This window comes from Gadus macrocephalus, chromosome 7 (assembly GCF_031168955.1).
Source record: "Gadus macrocephalus chromosome 7, ASM3116895v1".
Lineage (NCBI taxonomy): Eukaryota > Metazoa > Chordata > Actinopteri > Gadiformes > Gadidae > Gadus > Gadus macrocephalus.
In genome coordinates, this window is record NC_082388.1 from 22,668,303 (window position 1) to 22,686,254 (window position 17,952).

General features: G+C 44.5%; 2 protein-coding genes across 5 annotated transcripts; one reads left to right on the top strand and one right to left on the bottom strand.

The window, feature by feature from the left end:
* Positions 1 to 2,668: 2,668 nt before the first annotated feature.
* On the bottom strand, positions 2,669 to 12,037 carry tmem240a (transmembrane protein 240a). Its single transcript, XM_060057480.1, has 4 exons — positions 10,730 to 12,037; positions 10,241 to 10,347; positions 7,657 to 7,865; positions 2,669 to 4,720 (listed from the first exon to the last, which is right to left on the bottom strand). Exons 1-4 carry the CDS (start codon positions 10,784 to 10,786, stop codon positions 4,566 to 4,568), a joined length of 528 nt encoding a protein of 175 aa, XP_059913463.1. The 5' UTR covers positions 10,787 to 12,037; the 3' UTR covers positions 2,669 to 4,565.
* A 532-nt stretch (positions 12,038 to 12,569) lies between these two features.
* Positions 12,570 to 17,530, top strand: otud3 (OTU deubiquitinase 3). 4 transcript variants are annotated; one of them, XM_060057461.1, is made up of 9 exons: positions 12,576 to 12,723; positions 12,971 to 13,060; positions 13,754 to 13,986; positions 14,441 to 14,589; positions 14,819 to 14,931; positions 15,045 to 15,167; positions 15,683 to 15,806; positions 16,428 to 16,585; positions 16,838 to 17,530. In XM_060057461.1, exons 3-9 carry the CDS (start codon positions 13,781 to 13,783, stop codon positions 17,000 to 17,002), a joined length of 1,038 nt encoding a protein of 345 aa, XP_059913444.1. In that variant the 5' UTR covers positions 12,576 to 12,723; positions 12,971 to 13,060; positions 13,754 to 13,780; the 3' UTR covers positions 17,003 to 17,530. The 4 variants fall into 4 exon arrangements, with proteins under 4 accessions (XP_059913446.1, XP_059913444.1, XP_059913445.1 ...); XM_060057462.1 differs by having other exon boundaries at positions 12,601 to 12,723; positions 12,962 to 13,060; XM_060057463.1 differs by lacking the exon at positions 12,971 to 13,060 and having other exon boundaries at positions 12,570 to 12,723.
* The last annotated feature ends 422 nt before the right edge of the window (positions 17,531 to 17,952 follow it).

The following is a 17,952-nucleotide window of genomic DNA, read 5'->3' on the forward strand; positions in this document are numbered from 1 at the left end:
AGAAATGAGAAGATTCTTCTGCATTAGAAATGTCTGTTTTTTTTTTTTACGAGGCAGGCGTAAGTCATCAATCCTAAACTTGGGCCAAATTTAAGGAATGTGAGAGTGTGCGTGTGTGTGTGTGTGTGTGTGTGTGTGTGTGTGTGTGTGTGTGTGTGTGTGTGTGTGTGTGTGTGTGTGTGTGTGTCCACGGTTGGGCATGTGCGCGTGCATGTGTGTGAGTGCACTCATTCTGAGGCCAGTGGTGATGACAGATGTTCCTGGAGTACATGCTTGGTGGGCCAAGCATCTACTGCAGTGGACACACTTACCTCACACTTCTTTTGCTTTAGAAATTCCTGGCAGATAATGTGCAGGGAGCTTCATACTCACGCAATGAGGTCTTCTTCTCATTTGGCTCCTTGAACTTGCGCTCAGTTTTCTTAGAGTCCTTGAGTTTTTATTCTTCTCTCGTTTTTTTCGGTGCTTTTGGCTTTTTCTTCTTCGCTGATCCTCTTCCAAAGCATTTTTAACTGCTAAATCTGTCAGAATCACAGTAAATCTCTCCCTCATTTGACTGGTCGGGTATTCTCTTTTTCCAGCCTTTGGAAAGGGTTGATTGTTTGATGGAGTCCAGTATTTTCTGTTTACTGGATACTGCAAGCTTCACGTATCCAGGGACCCACGAGTTTTAGATGAGAGGATGCCTCCTGTTTTAGTCTGAGAGGAGGTTTTGATGATTACAGGTCCAAAAAGGATTTTGCAAATCATTTCTTCATGGTTTTATGGATATTATTCACATATATCTGTATACATTACGTTTAGTACACGTCCCAACCTTTTTTAAAATTGAGGTTTAAAGTATTCTGCATTGATAGTTGACATCCTTTTATTTGAAGTTTTAATTGACTTTATCTCCCTAACCGAGGCCATAACCATCTTTACCAACTACGCAGACATATTGTGAAGCCTACAGGCCTAGGACCTCAGCCAGATGGTTCCACTAGCTCAGAATAGTAACATAGAACCACTCTTAGCCTCGTGGTTCTATAGTCATATATATTGTTCAGCAGCTATGTGTCAGGTTAGTGCAAAACAATGTGTTGTGTAACAGCCATCTGTTCATTTTCCTTTACCCAGCATGCTGTATGCCTCCACCCACATGCAGTGCCTTCCCTTTAACCTAACGAACAACGGATGTGAAAGAGCTGCACACAATGCAGTCGGTTGTAGACTTAATGTGCTGTCATTGTACGGTTAAAAGGTCAAAACAAAAATATCATTAACTACTACTATCAGGACATCAACTTTCTTACATTTCACATTATTGCTTTTCACCAAAAAAGGTATTTCATTCCAAAATAGTTGTAGCCACATCTTTCTATATTTGTGGAATTAGTCGAGTGAAGTCTCATTTTTTCAAGCCTTCTTGCCTTTTGGTGATTCGCTTTGAAACCCTTAATCCAATTGTAATCATAATACGTGTAAGCCTACGTGCAACATTATCTAATGGTTACTAGAAGGTTTGTAGTCACAAACATCAAACATACCTTTCTGGCAATTCAGTTCTGACTGTGCAATTTGGTTTTGTTATTTGATAATAAGTTGTCATCTTAAAAATCATTGTAAATCTTAAATTACTTGAAAGGTTTTCTACACTGACATGCTCTGAAGCTCAGGTGTCGTGGAGGAGTGCAAGAAGGTTGCCATGGAGATTTTCCTATCAGTTAACCCTATGGTTGCTGGGGTGGCCGCTCTGCATCCATTGTCACAGCAACAGCAGTTAGAAAAAAGTTTGCAAAGACCAAACACTTTGACCAAAGAGAGGTGGAGGCTGTTAACACAAAGATTACTGGAAATAAGTCTGTGCCCAGCACTTTGACTAAATGTAGGCTGAGTCTACAATAGCGTTATAAGAGATACATCTGAGGCCAGCAGTTTCAATAAAATACACAGGATTTTGACAGTACTTTGCTGTGGCAGCAGAGACATTATCAGCAGAGACTGCCAGGAATCTTGAAACCATAGCAACAGAGGCTGGTAACGAGAAAGAGGTTGTAGTATCTGGTGTTGCCAAGGAGACAGAGGTAGTGGCATATGCAGTGGTAGGCAAAGCAGATACAACAGCTGTCTCTGATCGGGCGAATACATACTTACACACATTTTATAGTCACACTAGGTTTTGCACACCTCTGAATGTTGGAAGTCTTGTACAATAAAAATAACATTTAAGCTGTCAACTACAGCAACACAGAGCGGAACTCACTGGAATGAATCTTGCTGGTGGCGAAACATAACATCTAGGAATTGTAACGGTTGCTAGTGGGATGATGTGCTTTAAACACATGCAGCTTGAAAGCCCTACCAATGTTTCTCAGCTGAGGATTACTGGAGAAGGCAAAGAACTAGAGTCCAGGGGTCCATACTGATATTTAAATGTGGGCTTTTGAAGCCATTTGACACTAGTAGGTTTAAATTCAAGGATTGTCTCATTGCAAAAATATATATAAATGTACAAATGCCATTTTACATATCCCTTAGATATAATACGTTTACAAAATGTGTAAGTCAATAAATGCTATAGCATTGAAATGAGCCTTGTGTGTGATCAAAAGGTTGTGAATATGGATATTGGCAGCAGCCCGGGGTTCTGTTAGACCTCATGTTTTGAGTGACACAAGCATCAGGGCTCACTGATGTGCTTCAACGGCACTTTTAATAAAACAGACATTTCATCCTCACAACAGCAATGTCTGGACAGAGAGGAGGCGGGGCTTGGGTCAGGGTTCCTTGCGCGGATAGGCTGGTTGCTCCTGATAGCTTTGAAGGAATTGGGTGCATCAAAACTGTCATCAATCATGAAAAATAAAAACAGCACTGACAACAAGGACAGAGAGAAGGACAGATCAGTTCCGTCTTGTCGGGCCGAAGAGAACGGCAAGGAAAACCCTGACCCCAGAACTAGGGCTCCACTCCCACGCACATATTTACAACAAAGAAAAGTAGTACATTCATTGAATTGACAAAGTAACAAAGCGAATCAACCAGTGTTTTGTTCTTTTTTTTTGTAGTTGCAGAAATCAAATGGTTTACATCTAGTTTGTAACCAGACATGTGCTCCAGTTCAGATCATTATTGGTACTGCCATTCACAAGTCAATTAACTTCCAAATAGGTTTCTATCTGTAAACTACCAAGACAAAAACTTCCTCCTCCCCACACACGCACCCGTTGAGGAATCCCCCGTACCCAATATGTATAAGTATTTACAGAAGCAGCAATCTAACCATTTCATCACAAAAATATTCAGCCCCCCCCCCTCCCCCTCCCCCCAACCCACTCATAGAGAAAAGAGAAAGAACGCATGACACTCCATTCTCACGGCGCCATTTTACAAACTACACCCACATCTTACCCTGTTCTAAAAGAGCATGCCAAGTTGAACAATAAACACACAAAATGTCTCTCTATACAGGAAAAAAAATAACCTTAATTTATTTTTTTGTTCTTTTCTTCCTCCTCCCTCCCCCCACAGCGGTTCACATGGACGTAACACAAGATTAAACATGGACCCTCCTGGTTTACGTCCGTTTCAAACTTCCGGGACATTTAGTGGAGTGTTGTTTGGCAGGTTTCCTTTTTATCTTCTTTGTCCTAAGAAAGTCACGTTATGACGGGACGGGGGGCATTAGTGGGTGTCTGGGTTACACAAGTACAAGTGGTATGACCAGCAATAGTGGTCTTACAAGTGGTCGCACTAGTGGTCGCACAAGTGGTCGCAGTATTGGTAGCACCAGTGGTAGCACCAGTGGTAGCACCAGTGGTCGCACTAGTGGTAGCACTAGTGGTCTCACTAGTGGTCGCACAAGTGTTTGCACTATTGGTTGACAAGTGGTAACACTAGTGGTCTTACAAGTGGTAGCACTAGTGGTCGCACAAGTGTTCGCACTAGTTGGAGCACTAGTGGTCGTACTAGTGGTCACACTAGTGGTTGACAAGTGCTAGCACTAGTGGTCGCACAAGTGCTAGCACAAGTGGTCGCACAAGTGCTAGCACAAGTGGTCGCACAAGTGCTAGCACTAGTGGTCGCACAAGTGCTGGCGATAGTGGTAACACTAGGGGTTGACAGGTGCTAGCACTAGTGGTCTTACAAGTGCTAGCACTAGTGGTCTTCAAGTGCTAGCACTAGTGGTCTTACAAATGCTAGCAATAGTGGTAGCACAAGTGCTAGCAATAGTGGTAGCACAAGTGCTAGCAATAGTGGTAGCACAAGTGCTAGCACTAGTGGTGGCACTAATGTTAGCACCAGTGGTCGTACCAGTGGTCGTACCGGTGATAGCACTAGTTGTCGTACAATTGACCGTGCTAGTGGTAGCACTAGTGCGTCCTACCAGTGATAGCACTCGTGGTCGTACAAGTGGTCGTACAAGTGGTAGAGCAGGACAGTTTTCTCCAGGATCTGAGGCATCTGTTGGCAATGGAGCAGTTTCAGGGACTTAAAATGGGAGAAGGGAGGAAGTATTTTCAGGTGGGCGGGATAGGGAGTGGGGGAATGTATTTTACTTGAGTCCTTGGGGCGTTTCAGATTCAGAGGTGGCGGGGGCTGGGGTGGCCGTTGTGGTAGAGCTTCTGCTTGATGTGCACCATGTTGCCACTGGAGTCCTCGAGCTGCCGGTGTTGGGAGCGACGCCTCAGGTCCCGCAGGTTGCAGAACTGGGGGAGCCACGACCAGGAGGGGGTGTCTGGGGGGGGGGGGGGAGAGTTGGGTATGCATCCATTAAAATAAAGCAACGCATAAACTTTCGATTTTATTCATAAATTAATATATTCATATCTAGACATTTATATATAATTTATATATATTTTTTTATATATATTTTGAAGTAAGGCCTATCTTTTAACAGCTGTGACACTGCCCATTCTCTGACGTGCTTGACAAAAGAGCCAGTCTATATAAGTCTTCAGGACACCAGGTTTATCTTGGCTTTAACGACTTTTAATTCTGGGAAGTGAGGCAGCAGATGCGTTCTGCGCCCAACACAGAGTGACGTATACAAGGTAAAGATTGGACGCGGTCAATAATGCGATGAGGAGGCAGAGTGGCCTCAACGCCCTTCATTCTCCCCCGCTTGCCCTTGACTTCTGGCGCACGCACGTGGATCACTGTGAGGTTCCCTTCACGGCTCTACTTCAGACAAAACACACTTTTCGATGTATCGCGCAAACACTGAATGGACTCAGTGCTGATACAGTGCGATAATCAACACTGCCTCCCCACGTGCCAAACGCCTTATTGCGATGTTTTCTGCTCTCGGTGGTTCTATATTTGATTCCTCACGCTGCCGGTAGCGTGGTGGGAGGCCCCGGTCGTCAGGAAACCAGGACTGACGGAACAACACCAAAACATGAATGGCTGCGCGTGGCTGGAGACAGCGAACCGCGTAGCATCCATTCTAAACCCAGCAGACGGATCTCTGCTAGGGGGAGGACGGGGGAGTTCGGGGGAGGGTGTGGGAGGGTGAGGGAGGTGGGGGAAGGGTTGAAGCCGAGCAGTGGGGGTGGGTTATTTATAGCTGCTCCTCTGAAGGGTATCTGTAGTGAGAGGGGGAAGAAGGTGGAGGATGGAGGAATAAAGATTTAAATCATGAGGTCAAGTCTTACAATACAATGGCTGTATTGATCTAATCAGGTGATACAGGATTTAAATGAAAAACAAGAATGAAAGACGTTATTTTCCAGCTTCCTGACGTTTTTTTTGAATAGGGTAGATGTCCAGAAATACACTTCCCAAGGGGGGAAGGGGTGGAGCTCCATAAATGGCATCAGGAATATCCTCTCTGTGTGTGTGCTTGTGTGTGTGAGAGTGTATGTGTGTGTTGGCGCGTGTGTGTCGGCGTGTGTGTACGCGTACAGATGGTCTTTCTATTTATAGCTTTGGAGAAGGGTATGTGTGAGTGTGTGTGTCTATGACAGCATATCCCCCCCAGCCTCACCTTCACATCACATCCAACACACACACACACACACACACACACACACACACACACACACACACACACACACACACACACACACACACACACACACACACACACACACACACACACACACACACACACACACACACACACACACACTGTCTCATTGTCTGCCTCTGTCTCTCTCCTCTCTCAGTCTCTTTCTCTGTCTACTTCTCTGTCTCTCTCAGCCTCTCTTTATAAAACAATGCTTTCGAATAACACACCAACACCATCCACCCTATGGCTTCAAAACTTGATTATTGGGTGAAACCAAGAATAGCTTTCCCAAGCTAGTTTCTCACATCGAGGCCAGTGTATGGTGACCAGCCTGCAGGATGTGCCTGATGCCACTGAGTGCTTCACATTCAAGAGTTAAGGCACCTAGAATATTCAGGGTTTATACATCAGGAATGGTTATAGCTCTCCCTAGCATTCATATAGAGAGAGATTCAGCTTCCGTATATATGAGGATCAGAGATAGCATGCATACACTTTGTTAATATTATATTATATATATATTTCAAAGATTTACTTTCAAATATTTATTCAAGCCCATCAAATATATGTCATTACTTAAGATAAATTGTTAATTTATATGCTTTTATTTGAAATAAGAAATTCAAATATTCGGTTTGCGACTATTGAGCCTGATCTGAAATCAAATATCTCTATATTTGTAGATTATTATGACCAAGGAGATCTCTCAACAAAGATCTCATCACATCCAATCACATCCCCAAAAATGCATGTGCTAAGAATCTGGCTATAATTCAAAGATGCCACATATATCTGTGTCTTCACTGAATACCTCAAGTCTCTCTTTTTCTCTCTCTCGCATTGATTAAACAAAAGGACTTTCTTTCAACTCTACTTCTGGCAGTTTGCAGCTCTGCATCTCAAAGTCCAGTTAAAGGCGCTTTCAGACTAATTACTATTACTGACATATAAGCACAAATGTCTATTGATACTTATACGGTTGATCCTTATAGATGGCACAGACTGTGGCTGGTTTGTTTGCAGATTAAGTTCTTTAAATCGGTCTAGAAAACAGAATCACAACTACCTTACACTGGCTATAATTATATTATAATAATCACATTATAATAATAAAATGATATATATCAATAATAACATATTTTATTATTTTCAGTAATTTAATAGTAAGACAAATATAAAGCTTAACATTACAGCTCTTATGTTTCATTCATTGGTAAGCAGCTGGCTTTGACTATTCCTATTCCCCGTCTACGATCCACCAAGCTGATTCTTTGTTTGCAAAGTGGTTGCCAACCGGGGTATGTGAACCCAGAAGAACCTGAACCCTGGGGGAGATGAACCCAGGGGGTAAATGAACACTAAGGGCACATGAAGCCCTAGGATTGTTTTAATATTTCATACATTGATTATTGCTGATCAATTAGGTTATGAGAAGGAACAGATGTATGTCTCAGCTACTTCTATTTTAAACTCCTGGGCCATTAGTAGTAATAATTATGCTATATGGTGATAGTATCATATAAGTTCCCGACTCAGCAATACCTCAAATAATTCCATATCTAAAATAGTGCTATCTGGTAATAATATGCTATTAGTTCAAAGGAAACTGGTTTGGCGTGGAGGAAGTGGACAACGTGTGGGAGGAGGCGGCGCTAGCTTACCGTAGTAGCGGCTAGCTCTCCATGCTCGCACGGCGCAGTGGAGCAGCCCGTCCATCCACAGCAGCAGCCAACTGATGCAGAAGCCCAGCAGCAAGCCCAGCATTAAGTCCATCTCCTGCTTGGTCACGCTGTCGCTCACAAAGTAGTTCTCCGAGGAGTCCACCAACGAGTGATCGCCGTCGTACGGGATCACATAGTGAACGTGATGTCTAGAGAGAGGAGACAGAGAAAGGCCAACGCTGGTTATTATGGGTTGGGTCAAAGTACAAAACGCAACTCCAGTTAAGGTGTAGTAATGGCAATGGTAGGGCTTGTGACCCCTGATGATGTGTGATTAGGCATATTGAAAACATAATTTTGTTACTGCGAACCATTCCGAGCCAGGTGATGATACCCTGGAGGATAAAAATGGGTGCTCCTCTTTGCACAACTATCAGGATGGTTTGTCTTCTGAATTATAAATCCAGTCGAAACCATCCTCCCACTCCAAACTAGTAACAACATGACATAAGCCAAAAGATAAAATGTTATCATATGGTTGCTTTAAGATCCAACCCTTCACAATTTGTATCTTTGTGGTACAGAATCTCAAGAGCGAAAGCATTAAGTAGACCTACTTCAGAAATTCAGTATCAAACATAAGTGTAAGGAGGAAGTGAAACACATGTAGGGAATGATAAAACAATGGGAACCACCTGCTCCAACCACCATTCTAATTTAGCTGTGAACTCATTCAAACAAACCCCATCTTCACCCTAGCATCATTTTGGCCAGTATAATGAAACAATGGTTTACCATCTCATCTTACTATACTGAACAGTATCATCTATGTTTTAAAAACCTGCCTAATGCAACACCTTCTCTGAAAATAATCTCTGTAATCACTGAGTAATTCAACCCCAAATTAACGACGACAATGACAGAGGAAGACAAAGGTTTATGTGTGTGTGTGTGTGTGTGTGTGTGTGTGTGTGTGTGTGTGTGTGTGTGTGTGTGTGTGTGTGTGTGTGTGTGTGTGTGTGTGTGTGTGTGTGTGTGTGTGTGTGTGTGTGTGTGTGTGTGTGTGTGTGTGTGTGTGTGTGTTTGATTCTAGTTTGATTAAAGCTGCCTTGATGGGATTCTCAGTTCTGGGTGTACCACAGAGCTCTTAGTCTCAGCCACACATTGCTGTCTTACGGAATGACTGTCTCTAACTTTTCAGGTCAGTGAATGTCTGCATCACTAGACAACGACCTGAAAACAGGGAAGAGGGATTGGAGCCGATACAGTAGCTGTTCCAGACATCTGCAACCATTTGTGATGGTATCATTATCATTCCTAAAGAGAGTTGCATTATCGGACACTTAAGTCAGCAAGCAGAGAAGATGATGTCGGGTCGATTGTGAAATTTTGGACATCAATCAAAGAGCTGCTTGAGTTAAAAACGGGGGGCGGTGTGACATAGATTTCTTACATTCTGTGCATTTGCATCAATAGTCTCGTGTTGTGTATATTGTCCAAAACAAACACTCGGTCACACTTAGTGTGAAAGCGAGCACTTTAAAACACTTAACAAATGCACTTGCAGTATACAACATATGGATTTAAATTCCTTACAAATTCTGTTTCCGTCATGCCCTCATAAACGCTAACAAAGTGAGACCTTATGATCAGGTCTGACCAGGCTTAGAAAGCAGATCACTCAGGCTGCTCTGAAACAGTCTCCTATTGGGGTATGGGTTATAAAGGGAACTTTATTGACGATCTCTGACTTAACAAACAATCCCAGTCCAGATCCACTGAGCTCCATTGGCCCTGTAACTAAACTGTTCTTGATGCAAATGAATGCTGATAATCGTACTGAATAATGGCATAAATTCACCTTTCGGCACAGAACTTACAAACAAATCGTTTTCAATAAAGTCAGTTTCCAAAACGGACAACTCAAGACACCATTAAAACCTGTATCGTTTGGCAATAACCAACTACGCCTAGGCCTATACACTGTAAAATGCCAAAGCAAATAATTCAGGAGCTTTTTAAATCGACATAATGTATTTATGTGGCTTCAACACCGTTTCGTATGCAGCGGACCCCAAATCTGCCCTGGTAAATACCGAGACATACTGGAGACCAATAGGCCGACGCCACCACCACAAATAATCGGCTCCTACACTGACAACAGTTTAGCAGCATCTCGAGTCATTTGATGCAAATACCGGGGCACCATTCCTTAGATTAATCGCTCGAAATCTTCGTTGGACCCATTGAGCACATTAAGGTTTGACAAGCAAAACAACGGCGCGATTTGCCGCTGCTGCCCACACACACACACACACACACACACACACACACACACACACACACACACACACACACACACACACACACACACACACACATACACACGCACACACACACACGGTCAAGGACCCACGCGCACACGCACACACACACACACACACACACACACACACACACACACACACACACACACACACACACACACACACACACACACACACACACACACACACACACACACACACACACACACACACTGTCTAATGAAAATATTAGGCCAAACGATGGAGGTGGCGTTTACCTTCCACAGTTGCAGTGACAGACGCGGTCTTCCCCCCGGAGATGCGGTAAGATGTAGTTGTGAAAGCGGTCCAGTAGCGCGTTCATGTCCATTAAACAGGCTACTGCCTGCAAACAACCATTCCTGTCAGTCGGGACATGTCGAGCCGTAGACTAAACAACACATCACTGGTTTTATATCCAGCCCTATATATTTATATGAGAAAAACGGTCCTGATCCTCAGATAAACAGTTTATAACCTACTTGTTACAGCAGGTAATTAAATATGAAGTAACCTAATTATACATGTCTTATTGTAGGCTGGCTCTGATTTTTAGAGATGGTTCTATTCTATATTTATGGCATATGTAGGCCTATTGGTGACATGATTATATTACATTCTTATTTATTTCAGCAAATGGAAGGAAACGGTTTCAATGAAAATATTGAGAAAGACACACACACACACACACACTATACACACTATATATAATAGTGTGTATGGCTTACCATCACAATCGAAGCACCAAGAATCATAAAAATCATGGTGGTTGTGATCATATGCATTAAAACTCCTGAACCGGCCGCTGTTCGTGTCGCCCTCCTCTATCCGCGGCGCTGTGGACGCTCCGGTCGGGCTCGAGGTGCGCTGTCCCGGGATGAGACGCTCATCGAGGCGGCCTTATACCGCACCTGGCCCCCGGTCCTTTGACTGCCCGGGCTGGGGTGCAGCAACACGGCACACGAGGTGGGCTCCAGCCGGCCCTGTCTCTCCCACCGTCCTCAGCCGCGTTCCAGCAGACAAGATAGCTCCTCAACGGCCTTCTTCCCAACACCTATTCCAGATATCTGTCGAGTCGATAGCGCAGACCGGCTCTGGTACCTGCGGAGGCTCCAGCGGGCCGGGGTTTGGCGGATCCGGGTTGCGGGTATCGATGTGTCCTATGTCCTAATTACTGATGCAGAGGTATCTTTCCGGTTACGTTTTTCAACCGATTAGCTCCTCTGGATAACACACAAACACATACACACATGCACACACAAACACGCACACACATAAAAGGCCTATATAGGGTTCTAAAAAAAAAAATCCCCCACTGGTGTTCCCCGGGTAGATTTAGGCCACGCCCCCTTTCCAAGTTCCTCGAGCCTCGGCGTTTTTTGCTCGTATTTATTCTGAAGAGTTTCCCTTCACGGTCTCCTGGAATCCATCGGAGTGTAGTGTATAGACTTGGTGTTTCAAAACGATCGCTCTCTCGGTCCCATATCACAATGCGCCCATGCAGCATCAGATCATCCAGCGTCGAGCCCTACAGCGCATCCAATGGACACACAGACCCACCCTTCAGCCCCCGTTCAGTCCACACGAGCATCGGTAGGTGCTTCCACTCCCGAAACCAGACATCATAATCCCATCTTGTCTCCCAGCATCCAGCTTCCACATCCCCTCCCACTCGGGCTGCGATCCCCTGCAGCGTACGACAAGAGCTCACGACCGACTTCGTGTACTCGAGGCTGTCTTTATAGCACTGAGCTTGTCATCTTTTTTTCTTGATGACCAATATGAGAATTTGGTTTCAATCAATGTTTACTTGCTTCCTCGATCTGTTGTGCATTCATCAGCCTTCACAAGACGGCGCTCTCTGATTCTGCGCCATTTGTCCGGGCCCCATTTCAGTTCATATGTCCCGGGTAATTCGTCGAATAGACCCATTACGTCTGAACACTGGACGTCATTGCCAAATGGTTCGCTGAATAAAGGATATTATATTTGTAGAAATGACAGTGAACTCATGGTTTAAACTGGTATTGTGTGATGGCATAGGCTACTGTTTCAGCACCTCGGAGAGCGGACTAATTGGCGAACAGCTGTTTAAGCGCTCTTGGTGGCCCAGTACAACATATTGTGTGTATAAATTGGTACTGGTCAATTAACTGCAACTGCAATGTTGAAACACATATTTTTTAATAAAGCATATATATATATTTTAAACATTTTGTTTGAAATATTGTTGAGCACATTTCAATTTTTCTGTGTCACAAATATGGCAGGAATTGGAGCACAACGGAATATATCAAACCAACCCTTGGGGGAATTTTGAATTCTGAATTAAGTCAAAACTTTTACCTATATACTTTACAGTCTATGGCCTTACAGCCAGATGTGTGGATGAGAGCAGGGTTACTCTTTTTATAAGAAGTCCATTGTTGGGTTGTCCATAGTAGTATCTTCCTTGAATGTAGATATAAATAATAAGTCTACTTCAAAAATGACATGGCCTTGAGCATATCTCTACATAATTGCCTAACTAAAATTGCTGTAACAAGCCAGCAGATGTCACTGGCTGCGCAACTTGGTTTGGGCTTATCGAGGTTCCGTACCATATGACGTAAACTACATTATGCGGAAGTGGATTTGTAAACAAAACGAAGAGTAAAGCGAATTTATTTTGCCTTCGCCAAAACAAAAGCGATATCTTAGGGATTTCAAAGAAATAGTACATGTAAGTAATGCGTTTGCGCTTGGTCAAAAATCCTCATCAACTTAGTTCTGGAAATTGCATTTTTAATTGGCAAACGATGCATGTACATTTGATTAATATAACAATTTAGGAAGCTAGCTGCAGATGTTAGCAAGTTGCTACATGCCCATATATTAATTGGCAGGTTTGCCCTCGACTTCTTCCACCAAGGGAAATATTCACAATTTCACAATATAAAACCCAAACTAACCCAACAAAGGGCACGCAGGTTCGTTCACTGATGAAAGTCAAAGACGTGGAAGGAAATCTGAAGTTGCCAAGCTGTCCATTGGACAAGGAGAGAAGCACCGAACAGGGAGTAAGTAAGAGACAGCTCCACGTAAAGACCGTATGAAACAACTGGGTTTTGAATACTCAGCTTAACTCACTTTATTATTTAAAACATATTAAAACGAACTTGTTTATTAACTAGCTCAGACCTCAACATTTTTAGTTTTCCATCACGCAAAATGTATTGGTTTTGTTTTGTTACGAATTGTACTTGTTATTATTATAAATGGAATCTATACTTTGTGGATTGGTCGGTGTGATGGAGACAGGTGTATAAGTTAGGGAGCCATATTACTACTACAGAAGACACACTTGTATCGATGCAGCTCCAACCAACCCTAATTATTCCCCCAACGTAACTAACTCGTCAATTCACGCAGTAGGGTTCGAACCGCAAAACCCAGGATTAAAAGGCGAAACCTCTGACTGAGGTTCCAAAATTAACTTTTATAAAGTTGTCTTTACCTGCCAAAGAGTATAAGCCATTGGCTGATGGCAGGTGTTTTTTGGATTGACAAAACCTGTTCTGCTAACTAACCACTAATTACTACTGACTATGTGTGACTAGTTGGTGGGGTGCACATTGACCTCGTACAACATCTGCAATCTGCTTCCCCCAAAATGTGTCTTTCTCTTCTTTTGGTTGCAGTGGAGTGACCTTGAGCGATCTACAAATGGTCCAAACACAATCCTTAATGACGTTGCGTTCATTCTTCTACAGTAGGCGGCAACAACCAGTGTGGCCGCCATGTCGAGGAAGCAGGTGGTCAAACCGGTCCGCGGCAACAAGAAAGGCGACGTTGAGCGCAAGAGAGACGGGCGGGCAGCCCGGCGTGCCATCGCCAAAGACCGCAAGAACCGCCCCCAGGACGCCGATGATGGGGAAGAGTTTGTCAGCTTCTCCAATCAGCTGCAGAGCCTGGGCCTGAAGCTGAGAGAGATACCTGGAGATGGGTGAGAGAGTGGTACTGTAGTAGTAGTAGTAGTAGTAGTAGTAGTAATAGTTGTAGTAGTTTGCTCAAGATGCCTCCCGTTAAGGTTCTTTCTACAATGTTTAGCGATCAGATACTGAAACTGCTCGTGATGCGCCTTTTTCTTCTCTACGGTTCTTTTCACTGCGCATTAAAAGTTTATAAAATACGTTAAACTTTGGGCGCCGGGTGCGGAGTAGGGCCTATCCTCAACCAGAGGGAAGATGTATGTAACCCTGAATTTATTTCTACCTGCTAAATGGTCATTGACTGTTTCAATCAGGGCACGAAATACATCATGAATCGAATGGTTCTCAGACCTTCATAGAGGATAGAAACATGCATCAATGCACACATGTGAACCGGCCCAGTGGGTTAAAGAAGCCGGTCCTGTGTTTGTAATGCGTTTATGCACGTGACCCCCCCCCCCCATGCAGGAACTGTCTGTTCAGAGCTCTGGGGGACCAGCTGGAGGGCCACTCCCGGGGACACATTAACCTGCGCCAGGAGACGGTCGAGTACATGAAGTCCCATCGGAAGGACTTTGAGCCCTTTGTGGAGGACGACGTCCCCTTCGCAGATCACTGTAGGAGCCAGCACACCTCCATTTATTGAACTGTTTCGTGAACCTTGGAGTTGGTTAATAAGTCATACATCTAGAATCCAAAACATCCTCTTTTCATTTGGCTCGAGTAGCCAGATAATCTGTTCCGGATGGCTTGAAGAGAATGATATGTCGGGTTCTGCGACTCCCTGGCTGACAAGGTTTTGCTGACCCATCCATTTTGTGTGTTTTTTGTTCTGTGTGCCCGCAGTGTCTAACCTCTCCCAGCCGGGAACGTTTGCCGGTAATGACGCCATTGTTGCCTTCGCCCGCAGCCAGGAACTGAAGGTGGTCATTCACCAGCTGAACACCCCGCTTTGGGAGGTGGGTGGTGCTGACACCAGGGACGGCGTCTGCTGGTTACAGAACACGAGGCAGTGGCGCTCGGCGTCAGTGAACCGGAGTGTAAAGCTCCTGCTTCGCGTTCCTCTGTGCAGATCAAAGGTGTTGACAAGCACGCGTGCAGAGAGATGCACATCGCCTATCGCTACGGCGACCATTATGACAGCGTCCGCCGCATCGGAGACAACTCGGAAAGCCCGGCCCAGCTGCGCATAGAGGTACGCGCTCGCGCACACACGCGCGCACACATGCACAAACACACACATACACACCAAGCACTCCCATCGAATCTCCTTGAGATTTGAATGCAGGTTTCTGTTGCAAATATTGCTGTTGTATTTGGAACGAAAGAATACATCCTCAATGTCTCAATAGATTTGGGCTGTTTTGATCACACACAGCAATGACTACTATATAATATTATATATAACCTAATATACAAAAATCTATATGAATATCAATGTGTAAAAATCTATATCTATATCTATTTACCTTTACATTGCTACTACTCATTGAGTATTTGGTATATAAATTCGATTTTCATCTAAACCTTTTAATTATCCTATTGCTTCCTATAATTTGTACTGTGACACCAATCCCATCTGGGAAACGGTTTGATCTGACGTCGACCAAAGTATAAACCCCGTTCAGCTCTGTTGACCCCGCCCCCCGTCGAGCCACCGTTGACGTGTCCCGTGTGTGCTCCGTGTTCTTCCCGTCGGACGCGGCGTAGAATCTGCACAACGCTGACGGGCAGCAGCGGCAGTTTGGAGACGGACAGATGACGGCGGGAGAGCGCTCTCCCCCGCTGTACGAGGACAACGTGATCCTGAGCACCTATCAGCACCCAGCCGTCGGTGAGGACCACCACATACGCCCATCCTAGCGGTCTGAAGAGCAGGAATGAAGATGTAGATCTGACAAGCTACATCCGCTTGTGTGTGTGTGTGTGTGTGTGTGTGTGTGTGTGTGTGTGTGTGTGTGTGTGTGTGTGTGTGTCCGAGGTGAAACCGAAATAGAATCGAGCCTTTCATTTCTAAACGATAGATAGGTCAACTTTGTTGTTGAGAAATACCGCAACCAGGCGACCATAACAATAAAAAAACAAAGGAGCAAGGAAAGGGTGGACTGCTCACAAGCAAAGGGCGTCGCCTCAACTGGAAAGGTCGGAGACCTCATCCTGACCCCATCCTCTTTCAAAGCGAAATCCTGGATATGCTCCAATCAACACAACAAATATAATTGTTCACTACCCCTTGCCGACTCCTAAATGACCTGTGTCGGAATCCTCTGAAATTCACAAGGTGGATACGGTCCACTAAATAGTCCACGGTAAACCACGCCTTTTTTGTAACCTGACGAAAAGCCGGTACGTATGAAAATCTGGTGAAAATCACCAGATTTTCAAAAACTGGTGATTTTCCCTGTTGTTGGTTTAAGTGATTGAGGGTCTTTGTGTGTGTTTGCCCGTGGGGCAGATGACGAGGAGTACCTCGGGCAGCTGAGCGCAGCCACCCTCAACGCTGAGTGGCTGTTAGACCCCGAGCCAGGATCCATCTCGGCCTGCAGTGGGACCCCCCCAGCAGGCAGTGACCCCCGGCCACCACCAGAGGGCAACAACGCGCAGAAAGCCAAGGTATGCGATGGGGGGGACAGAGTATCGTTCACTTGATTTTCTTTGTTTCCTGCTTTGATTATAAGTGTGTCGCAAGATACCATGAATAAAATGTCAAAATAAGTTAAAAAGTGTATAGGTTTGAGTCGAGATGCCGGTGAAGCCAGCTGTCAGTGAAGAGCAACGCGTTTGGTTTTCAGCACTCGCTTTACTTTGGTGTTGCGCTCTGGTTTTGATCCCGGCTGAGGGTATTTCCTATTTCCTGACGCCCAGGTTTCAAACAAGCTGAAGAAGGAGCAGCTGCGGCTGGAGAAGAAGAAGCGCCAGGAGGAGAGGCATCGACAGAAGGTCATCCAGAGCAAAGGAGCCCCAGAACACAACCAGAACCTGCCAGAGCCGGTGACGCTGGTGCCAGCGCTGAACACCCTCAGTATATAGACCCCAGGGGGGCGGCCCCAACAACAACCATAACGACAACGAGCAACCCTGAGACTCTCGCTGCCGACGGTTGGCGACAATGTTTTGCACATGATGCTACAGTTCTTTGATGGTTGGTGAGGCTGTCTGTGGAAGAGCCTCCATAGTTAGGTGTTAAAATGCCTTTCACAACCACTTTGAATTGTGAAGCAGTGCCTGCGTTCGATGTGTGTCTGCGTGCATGTGTGTGTTCTTGGGATGCTTGAAATCGAGTGCAGCGTTGCATTCGGCGGGTTATTTTCTTTGTGCCAAGCGGGTAAGTAAATAGGTTGTTTCTCAAGAGATTTGGTTCCTATCTAGCTTAAGGACATGGTAGTGAGCTTCGCTGGGTAACGTAGGATAGCTACATTACCCCCCTGCTGATCAATCACTTTTTCCCATTTATATTAATTTGTTATTTTTATGCTCAGTTGTAGCCAAAGACTAAAGTAAAGGTTTTCATGGGACAAAAATGGAATATGGCAATAAAGCATAATTACTGTTATAATGTGGCTGTGTCCTGTCGGGTGAATTCTTAGAGAAAGGATCAGAGCTACTGCAACATAAAAGTCTAGCGTAAATTACGATATCCTCCAGCACAAGTTATATAGTTGAACATGAACTCCTATATTTTAAACGTCACTTCTTATGTCTGTTCCCCTCTTTGGAGGAAGAAAAGTTAATATAATGTATAGAAATTCATGTGAATACATCTATACAAGTAATCTGCGGTAAAGAATGTTGAGGGTGATCGATGCAATGCTGTTGTCATTGTTGAAAATGGTCTAGACAGCTAGACACAGTTTAGACATCTACAGATATATATCGGGTCAAATGTCCAGGGCTGTTGGTGAATAACGGCTCTTTTACATTGACATCTAGACATCTAGAAGGACCAGACATGTAGGTCCATAGAAGGACCTACATGTCTG